Below are 10542 nucleotides of genomic sequence, written 5' to 3'. Positions count from 1 at the left end.
TTGTTTTCCATGCCTGTGGAGCTAGCAGTGGTCATTCAGGTGCCAAGATCGTTCTTACATTTGACCTCTGTGGGTGGCCTCAAGTGAGGGCATCTTTCAGCACACAAATGTCCCTGTTAACTCTCCATTTACAGCTCCAGTATAAGTAAATAAATAAATAGTCTTTAATAACCATTCTTCCTAGCCAATGATTTGGCTCAGCCCATAAGGCTTTGATTTGAACCCTCTGCTGGGAAGCCACTCAAATGACTTCTGGTTCTCAATATAAGCAAACAAGGGATCTCCTGCTGCGGAGAATCCAGCACAGGGAGCGCTGTGATTTCGGTCAGGCCACCGGTCCCTGGGGACCCCTCGGGTCCTCTCTCCTGATCATAGCACACCCTTTCCATGACAGGTTTATGCCAACATGTCTCACCACCAGCATCGCATCACCCTGCATCTTTGGAGATGAGTGAGAGCTGGCTTTCCCATCCCTTAGGCTGTTTTTTTCCCATTCAGCTGGAGGACAAAACCAAAACCGATGAAGTTATTCACAAAACAAAACAACCCAGGAGGGATCCATGGCATGTTAGTAGCTGCTCAGGTGTGCCTTCTGTTTTGGCTTTTCTCTCTGTCTTGTTGGAGCTGGTCCCCGTTATTTGTTGGGCAGGGGAAGCGCTGATTTCACTGCTCAGCAGTGGAGATACCTGCGGGACCGGTGGGAAATCGCACCCCAGCTCCTGGTCAGAGCTGCAGAAGAGGGAGCCGAACCAAGACAGGCAGGGAACCAAAGCTCCATTTCTCTCTGTGCAATTTCACTATCGATTCGCACCTGAGCCTGAGAAACCCTTCCTGTTTGGCCAGCATTCTCCTGCAGGAAACTTTGGTGTCCGTGAACGGGCACCTACTATCAATTTTAATTTGTCTTTAAAAACTCTGTATTTTCTTCGCAACATTCAGTGTTTTTTCATCTGTGCTTCACTGAAAAGAAGTGAAGGGGCAAAAATAGTAGAGACCATCTTAAAAATCTAGAGTCATTCCAGGGGAGGGAACAGTGTGCTTATATAAAGAGAGAAAGAGAGTGCCCTTCTTTTTTTTAAAAAAAAGTCTCTTTGTGAGTTTGAACTGCTTAAATTTGACCACTTTGTATTCAGCCATTTTCAAAAATATCTTAATGAGGCAGGAATTCCTGCACATGACAATTTGTTTATGCTTTGTAGAAAGTTCATTTTTAAATCACTTTGTAGGGGAAAAGACGGCTGAAAACTCAGCTCGTGTCTCTTACCTCTTGCTGGCCCTGAGTTGCCCACTAGCTGACGCTGGGACTGGAGTATTTTTATTATCCAAAATGACGAAATCACTCGTGTACATAACTTTGGACCTGCAGATTAGCTTTGTGAAATTAGTTGTTCAAGGTTTCAAAAGTTAACGCTTGAGCTGTGAGGTTTAGGTGATTTGGTCCGATTGCCTGGTTAGCCAAATGTCCAGACGAAGGGCTCAACGCACAATAATCCAGAAGAGAAATGTCATCTCTATGAGCAGACCTGAAAACACTGTTTCTGTGAGTAACCCCCAAAGTAAAATTCTTCCTTTGGACAGCAATCCCAAAACCAACAGGGAAGGTGTCCCCCAGAGCCTGTCAGCTCCTGGTAGCTCACCTGAAGAGCAGGCAGGATTTCAGCTGCCTTCTGTCAAACTGGGAGAGACCGAAAAGAGGGTGGAACCGACTGGGATGCCTCTTTTTTTTGGGTTGCCTTACGACTTTACCTGACATCCATAGTATGTTAAAAGATTTGTAGGGCTCCAGGTACATGATGAGCCTCCCCTGCTTGTGATACATGCTGGTACATAAACCATCAGAACTACCAGTGCAGCAGCTCATCTGCAATGGGGCATTTGGACTCAGTCACAAAATAGATGTTTACTATTGCTATTAATGACCATTAATGGCTAATAAAGAGAGCGATACTGTCAAAGTGTCAGCCCAGCCGGTGGCTAAAGGGACCAGCTCACTGAGACTGTGCAGGCTGGGAATACAGGACACAAATGTGCTACAAATGCACTACTAGGAAAAAAATGTCTGGGGTTGTGGTGGGTTGCACGCCAGCAGGATCTGAATTGCAGCATTTCACAGAGTTGTCCGACTCCTCTCCAAAAGCCAGGATGTCCACTTATGACAGATACAGAATAGAATATTGTCTTGCAGCCCAGACAGTACATGACATTAGTAGCTGTTAGCCTGTTAGGGAAGAGGATTATTACTGGAATTAGTGCTGATGTACGTGGACTGTTCTTTGGGGGAGAAAAAAAGGAATTTGCAGAGGATCCTTTCTGGCTTCTTTATATTCCCCACTGAATGGGCAGAACAACACGTCGGAGTGGTTTTTGCTGGTGTCCAGCTGTGCCTTGGCGCAAGGGCACTCCTGAACGCCCAGCAGGATACGTGCTGTGCTGGATGCTTGGAGGGCTGCGGTCTGCTTGGCAGCACCAGAGACAGGCACTGGGGTTTTGGAAGATATTTTTTTCTTCCTGCAGCCTCACTTCATAATTTGGGCAAGCGCAATGTGTTTGTCTTTCCAGTCCAGTGTTGCACAGAAGCCACCTGCAAGAACTGAAAGCCCTCTGGGGTGGAGCGTGGGCAGGATGGGGCCCTGCGTTGCTCATTGAACACACATGGGCTGTTTGGCAAGCCCATGAATGTCAGGCTGGAGGCTCCCACAGATGTCGAGCTGAGTTGGATCAAGCCCACAGTAAATCCATCATAAGCCATCAGCTCCTGCACCAGGGTGCTGTTCGCCTTTGGGGAGCCAGTGCGGTTAAACCAGAGCGGCAGGAGGGCCAGATGTCTTTGGTGCCATCAATATTGGCCCACCAAGCCAATGTAGCCACATAAATCAACATCTGCCCAGGATTCGGGCCCCAGTTTTTATGAGATGATCTGTACTAGAGAATGTCCTGTGTGGCTGGCAATCAAATTAGCCAGAAGAATGCATTCTGATGTTGCCATCATCTGAATTAGATTTGTTATTTCTTCACAATTTATTTTGATAAAAAATACTGCTAAAATCATTTCAGTCAATTTTGAAGGAACACATATTTCCTCCTGGAGGATTAAGCCAAGCCAGGAGTCCAGCCAGGCGCTGCCACTGCATAGAGCAGAGAGGACAAGATTTCCTGCTGTCCTCAGCGCAGCCTCCCCGATCTGCTGTCCCTGTGATAGACTATGAGACTCTTCTAAATTGTCCCTGTGGGACCATTTATAAGTTTAAGAAAATCGCAGGAGACTCTGTGAGCACACCTGGGGCACATCTGCCCAGCTCTCGGGCAGCCATGGAGAAAACAGCAGGCTCGGATAAGGAGGTGGCAGCCTGGCGAGGTGCGGACTGAGGAAGGAGACAGCAACAGGACATTTCTATGTGGTGTGTCAGTTTAAGAAAATGTGCCCAGGAAAATGTCTGAAAGATATTTTTATTATAGTGGTGAGACAAATAGTGTAATGCAATTGCAAACTGAAGGACCCATACCTCTCGTGGCTGTGTTTTCTCATGCAAGACTTAAGACGTTGCATGACTTTCAACTCTGTTCTTACCTCTATCCCCAGAGGACATTATTATTACTAGTCAGACTATTCAAGTACAAATGTTTGATGGTGAATAATATTTTTGAGAATTTAATTGCCATTTGTTTCCTAATTAAAACTTAGCCTCATCACCATGTCAGCTAGTTACAAAAAGGAACGTGATGATGATAAACTACATTGAGTGCTTTACCTATCAGAGGAAGTTGAAGTACCTTCATTAATAGTATTCAGGAGAAAGCTGGAGGAATTTGTAGACATGCAGAGGAGCCATCACGTTTCTCCAGGAGGGCAGAGCTGCAGCGCTCATCCCCCTCCTGAGATTCAGGGTGCCTAATGCAACGGCACTGCGAAGGCAGAGGCTGTCTTCTGTAAAATTGCTCCTTCTGGAATAGTCAGTGAATAAAAGCAGCAGCAGAAATGGCCATTAATTACTCTATTTGTTTTCCATATTGCCTCTCACTGCTTATTAGCATAGCATTAAGGAGATGGGATGCGATGTCAGTCTCGGTGCGGATGCTGCGGAGGAATGCCCGTGTGCTTGGCCGGGCTGTGCCTCCCGCCCGGCTCCGCACCGTGTGTGTGGGGAGAGGGGCCAAAGCCACCCTGGAGCCCAGCAGATCGGAGAAGCCCACCAGGCAAAGGGGATAGCGTGAGGCTGTTTCCTTGGGACGCCGGGGTAAAACCATCCCTCGCCGCCACGTCCCGCACGGCCAAGCGTGGGAGCGGTGACTCTCTGCACCTTCTTGTCTCTGCTCTAGGGCAAGATCGGGAGAACGCAGCAGCGAGGAGGGTTTACGCTGCCTAAATTTTACTAAGAATAGTTTGCATTTATTTCTCTCTTACTGTCCTCTGGGCACTTTACCGTTGCTTACTAATGAATCCTCATGCAACCTCATTAAGTAGGAGCTGCTGCTCCTGTGCTTTACCCTTGGGTAACCCTGCGCTTTAGGGAGAGGAGCTCGGTGGAGGTCGGCATGGGGAAGGGATTTCTGCCCTCTCCCTTCCAGCCAAGCACACAGTTGCACCCCAGGTAATACTGCCAGAAGTAGAGGAAGCAGCAAAACGCAAACTCTCTGCTTGGCTATTAGACAAACAAGCCACGGAGATCAGATCCCGTCGGGATCCATCACCAATAAATATATTATCCTCTACCAGTGCTGCTGAGGAGGAGCAAGGAATGCAGCGGGTTTCTGGCCGTTGTCTTGCTCTCTCTGTAGACAGCAGCATCCCATGGAGGGAACTGAGCTAAACGCTGCTTAATGCTCTTAATCTCAAACTACGTGCATTCCTGTTAATGTATTAGAAATATTTAAAAAATAGCATTTAATATTCTTTTATGTGAACATTCCCCTCAAGAGGTATATTGCTAGCATTAGCCATGCATAGCAGCAGATATCTTATTTGTTATCAGATTTGCCACAGGTTGGAGGGCAGCAGGACGAATCCGCCTCCATCCTGGCGTGTCATTTTGCACCATTATCTTGATGGCATGGTATTAGTATAGGATGCACTAATAAATCTACTTTCGACTCGTTACTCTCTGTAATATCATCTGTCATCCTGTGAAGCAGAGCAGTGCAAAATTAAACATTTAAATCTTATACAGATGGTAGGAGAAACTCACTCCTTGGAAGGAAGGAACACCAGAGAGGAGGCAGGGTTTCTTGGCTCTGCAATGGATGCACGCAAACCCCTGTGCTCAAGCCCAGACAGGCCTCGAGACACGCTTAAATTGATTGAACAGTATCAGTCAGCATTCACAGAAATGTCAGGAGATACTTAAATGCATTCAGAGCCTGCGTGAGTGTATCATATTCTGACCTCTGCTAACCCTAGCATTGATTAACTGAGGGTTTCCTTTACCTAAGGGAATACGCGCGCACACACACACACACACAGATCACTGTTTATAAACACACACAACTACTACATACAAACACTGAAACCAACAGACAATGCATAAAACACCACACACAAAAAAAGCCCCCCTGCACAATACAGACAAACACTAAACCTGGGATACAGACAAATGCTAAGAAAAGCTGCAGACTTGCACTTGGGGAATTGAACTTCCCTGCAGCGGCTGCTAGCACTACCTGTTCTGCTTGCTTCAGCTTCAGGAAAAAAATCAGGTTTGCTTCCACTCCGTAATTAAAAAAATGCCCATCCAACCGACCTTCAAAACCTCTGAATATAAAACTGCAAAACGCACGAGTTTTACACGCTGCTAGAGGTAACAATTAATAAACAGACCCTCCCTGCCCCATGCTGGTGCAGCACAGCTCCCGCTGGGTCTCAGGAGGGAAGTTTGAACTCTGGTAGCCAGCAGCACACCTACCTCGCCAGCTAGTGCTCAGGGGTCACGCCGCCACTGCTGACTGCATGGCAAATACACTTTTTAAACAAGCGGTGAAGAGAATGTTTTTTTCTTATATGCCACCACCAGTTTGGTTCCAGGTGCTGCTGCCACGCCAGCTAGCGCCGATGGAAACATGACAGCAGAAAGAACAAGTTTCTTAACTGGGTTTCTGTATTAGCCATCACCAAACATGACTTCCTAGAAATTGTCACCAAGAATGCCTTCGAAGGGTACATTACAATAATATCCAGACCATAATGGTGAAAACATGGCACTGGAATAAAAAGGAGAGCATTATGAATCCTAAGTGGCATTTTTGTGGCCATTATAGCTATCATCATCACTGTAAAGTCATTTCAATGTTTTAGAAAACAAAAAGGCCTTCTTTGGCGAGGCAGCACTAGGCGGGCAGTAATGGGTTTCTGTTTGCTTTCTCCTCCCCTCGGTGCAGTTGCATTGTGATGGTGGTGTTTAGCAACACTGTCAGGTCAGTGCTGATCACAACCTCCCTGCAGTGCCGTTGCTTCTTCTGCACGTTCACATTTCAGGAAAGGAAAACCCGTTCTCTCCATGGAAATACCTGAGTGGCGAAGGACAGAGGGGCTGCAGGAGCTGCAACTTAGCTGTGACCTTGGAAAAGCCAGCAAAATGCACGTGGCTGCTCCTGTAACCACACTAAGGACGTGGTAAGAGTGACAAATGTTTACTCCTGGTTAAACAAATTAGAATATTCCTTATAATAGTGGAGCCAAACAGGTTTTGACCCATCATTAGACAATGCCAGCCTTTCTCATCAAAACTCAAAACATTTTAGAACTCTAAAATGATTCCACAGGTGAGGCGCAGACCACGGGTTTTGCCTTAGGTGGTAGATGAGTGCGCTACAGCACAGGGCATCATGTATGCTCATGTATTTACAACGAATTAGACAATAATTCTGCAAGCGTTGATGAGGGTGCACAGCTGTATGTGCCTGGATGGCTTCACGGACAGCAACGGCACCCCTCCCGTGCGGAGGATTGAGGAAGAACGCTCTGCCAGGCTGGGGGAGAGGTACCACCGAAAGCATCCGCAGTCACCACACCTGGGTGCGATGATGCTCCCATCGTCACCCTGGCAAAAGCAGAGCCCATGCAGAGGCGCTGAAATAAGCCCGGCCCACAAGCCAGACCCAGCGTTCACTGCCAGCCCGGCGGATCTATGAAAAAAAAAAAAATACCCCTTTCCATCTCGTAGCTCGGCTCGGTGAAAACTTTAAGCAGGGCTGGTGGGAAACTTTACACCGAGCTTCCAAGAAGAAGGTGCCCCCGGTCCTCCTCTGCTCCCTTCCACCTCTCGCCTGAACACCCCGAGCCTCAGCACTGCTCTGGGGTGATCAGGAACTTCACCGGCAGAGGAGAAACCTTCCCCAATGGATCTGTTCCGGTGAAAAGTGTTGGTTTAAATTAACATTTTCAACAAAAAGCGGGTTCTCAGACAGTTCATAATGAGCCGCACGGTGAAATCCTCCCAGCTGTATACTCTACCTAGCTTTAATCAGATCATTAACTTTCATAAAGATGTAGGAAGGAGGAGTGGCGGCACTTGAAAAGAGCTCAAAACAAGCTGAGTTTTAAACTTCAGACTTGTCATTGATTTAGCCTTTCATTGAGCCAATTATTTATGACATATTTGACGAAATTCAGAAAAGAAAGAACTTGAAATCTGCATAAGTGCTTGGCTGCAGTAGAGCTACTACTACATTTTTAACGAGGAACACGACGGAGGAGCTCTGCTGGGAGCCCCTCGGTGCCCCAGGGTGCGCGGGAGCACCCAGACGGCAGACGGGCACAGCCAGCCCTCGGCTTTCAGCGCGCAGCCTTGTTTTGCACCGGTATTTGCCAGCACGAGAATTCCAACGAGCAGTAACGGAGTGTCACACACACGCATTTATCCGTCTCCCGTTCTCCTTACGCACATCGCGTTTCGATAAACTGCGAGGAAATTAATTTTAAAGACGGGCGCCGAGGCTCCGAAGCGGGCAGGCCATCGCGCCCCTCGGCTGGCAGCACCCCAGGCCCGTTGCTGTGTGGGGCCGGCGATGGCTTTGGCCTCCCCCCCGCACCCCCGATGCCAGCGGGGCCGAGGCGTGGGGGTCCCGGGGGAGCACCCGCATCCCCCAAACCACGCCTGGCATAAACAAACGAGGCCGCCGCGCTCGCCTCCTTGCTCGCTGAAGAGACATAAACTCGCAGCGTCAGGGGCTTCGCTCTCTGCCTCCCCCCGCCCCCGGCAGCAGCATCGGGAGCCGGCCCCGGCCTCCCCGCCTCCCCGGGGCCGGCGGCCTGCCGCCCTCGCTCCCCTGCGGCGGGATGGGGGGGGTTGATGCGGGGAGGGGGGGGGACGGACGCGGAAGCCCCTCGGGGCCGGGCGGACCCCGGCGGCTGCCGCCGCCTCCCCGGGATCCCCGCGGGCGTCCCCCGGCGGTTCCCCCCGTCCCGGCCCCGCCGCCGTCCGCCGCCGAATCCAGGTCCGGATTTTTGCAGGCGCCGCCGCGCCGCAGCCCCTAACGCCACCGGGCAGCCCCTGCGGCCGCACCGCCCGCCCGTGGCCGCCGAGCCCCGCGGGTGTACTCGGACCTGTCCGCCCCGCGCTGCGGGGGCCGCGGAGGCTGCCCTTGCCGCCGCCATGGGCCCGGCGGGGGCGGCCGGGCGCTGAGGGGCCGCGTGGGCGGGGGGCGCTCTGCGGCCCGGCTCGGCCCGGCCCGGCCCGGCCCGGCGGGGGGCGGCGCACGGCCGCGGAGGGGGAGGGCAGGGGAGCGGGGGGGGGGGGTTTCCCGCCCGCCGCGGCGCCCGCCGCGGGGCTGAGGGCGCGCAGGGCCGGCGGCGAGCCCCGGGCGCGGAGGGCGGGGAGGCGGCCGCTGCCCCCCCCCCCCCCCCCCGCTCTCTCACACACACACACACACACGCACACGCGCACCCGGGAGGCGCTCGGCGGCACCGGCGGAGGGGCAGCTGCTGCCGCTGCCGCCGCCCGCTTCGCCCGCCCGCCCTCCCGCCGCCAGTCCCCCCCCGCCCGCCCGCCCGCCTCGGGGGCGGCTGCCCCCGGCGGAGCCTCCATCTGCAGCCCGGCGGCGGGAGCGGGAACATGGCGGACCTGGAGGCGGTGCTGGCCGATGTCAGCTACCTGATGGCGATGGAGAAGAGCAAGAGCACCCCGGCGGCCAGGGCCAGCAAGAAGATCACCCTGCCCGAGCCCAGGTACGGCCCGGCCCGGGAGTCCCGGCCCCTGCCCGGCGGCCTCCCCGCTCCCGGTGTGTCCGTGTTCCCCCCCCCCCCCCTCCGCCCGTCCTCCTCCAGCGCCGGCACCGCGGTGCTGAACATAACGGTCTGGTAGCGGCCGGCCCTCCCGCCCTGCCCGGGCACCCTGCGGCCTCCGGCGGGAGCGGGCGGCGCGGCGCCCGGGGGTTGCGGCCGGAGCAAGTAGCGGGGGTCGAGTGGGACGCGTTGGTTCGGAACAACTTCTGCAGGCGTTTCTCGGTAGGTGAGAGATGCGGAGAAGCCCGCTTCTCCCGGGGAGGGGGGTGGGGGGCAAAAACCCCAAACCCCGCGGTTCGGGTGTTTATTTGATCCTGAACTTGATGCTTCATCCAGCGGGTGAGGAATTCTTTAAGTTTCGAGCTAAATAAAGCGGTAAACCTAAACTGAATCATTCTCACTGTTTTATTCTGCAGAGCTGGTCTTTTTTGGTTTTTTTTTTTTTTTTTTTTTTTTTTTTTTTGGTGATGCTTCGTGAGGTTTGACAACAGAGCAGGGAGATGCGGGGAGGGAGGACAGACTTGGGGGAGAGGTGTTCTCTTAGCAAGCAGCTCACGGAGCAGAGGTCGTGTACAGCAATGAACTAGTGCAGGTCTCGGTCTTGCGGCTGGCTCCATCTCTGTGGGCTTCCACGGGTCTCGCCGGGTGAGCAGACGGGTGCCTCGGCATAGCTGAGGTCGTTTTCTTGGGATCCAGTGGTAAAAGCGGCTGTTCTTCTGAGCGACAGCCCCTGGTTATGCATGTGTTATAAAATCACCTGAGCATCGCTTACTGATTTATTGCTGAAATTAAAAGTGAGCTTTCCCTCTCTTTCATGGCTCTGTCTATATATGTTTAAAATGAAGATTTAGCCAGCAAACAACATACTGCAACAGACGAAAATCTAACCCAAAATTTACTGCAAAACGTGTAGGCAGTTTGCAAGCCTACTGGTGGCCTAGCCTAGCTGTCTGCTGTGAATGAGAGATCACTGAAGCCCTCTTCTCGCTGCTTCACTCGTTTTTCTGTCTTTATGCTTGAATTCTGGGTAGCGCAGGGAGGCTGCAGAGCAGGGGAAGGCGAGGGGCACGGGGGTGCACAGCCCACGTTAATCCCCCTTGCAGAGGCAGTGAAACCTCAGATAAAGAAGTTAGGCAGTTGTTTTTAAGGTCTGGTGGAGGATGGCTTGCTGGACAGATGAAGGTGCCTGTTTTTCTCCTGGTATATGTAAATGCTTATAAAAATAATATCCATCAAATTTAGCCTACGCTGTTAACCTGAGGTACTGTGTGCTTTACTGGGAGTGCTGGAAGCTTTGCATTTATCGGTTATGTCTGTTCCCGTCCTTG

General features: G+C 52.0%; 1 protein-coding gene across 3 annotated transcripts in view; it reads left to right on the top strand.

Annotated features, from left to right (window-relative positions):
- Positions 1-8407: 8407 nt before the first annotated feature.
- GRK3 (G protein-coupled receptor kinase 3) overlaps positions 8408-10542 on the top strand; it is a 78969-nt gene continuing 76834 nt past the window's right edge. The window contains exon 1 of one of the 3 annotated variants that reach the window (XM_075041132.1): positions 8408-9157. In XM_075041132.1, coding sequence (XP_074897233.1) covers positions 9045-9157 — 113 coding nt within the window. In that variant the 5' untranslated portion in view covers positions 8408-9044. Of the gene's footprint in view, positions 9437-10542 lie in introns of all 3 variants that reach the window. The other 2 variants (XM_075041135.1, XM_075041133.1) reach the window with 2 other exon arrangements.

The sequence above is a fragment of the Buteo buteo genome, chromosome 11 (assembly GCF_964188355.1).
Source record: "Buteo buteo chromosome 11, bButBut1.hap1.1, whole genome shotgun sequence".
NCBI classification, from domain to species: Eukaryota; Metazoa; Chordata; class Aves; order Accipitriformes; family Accipitridae; genus Buteo; species Buteo buteo.
This window is presented reverse-complemented; position numbering and strand designations above follow the sequence as displayed.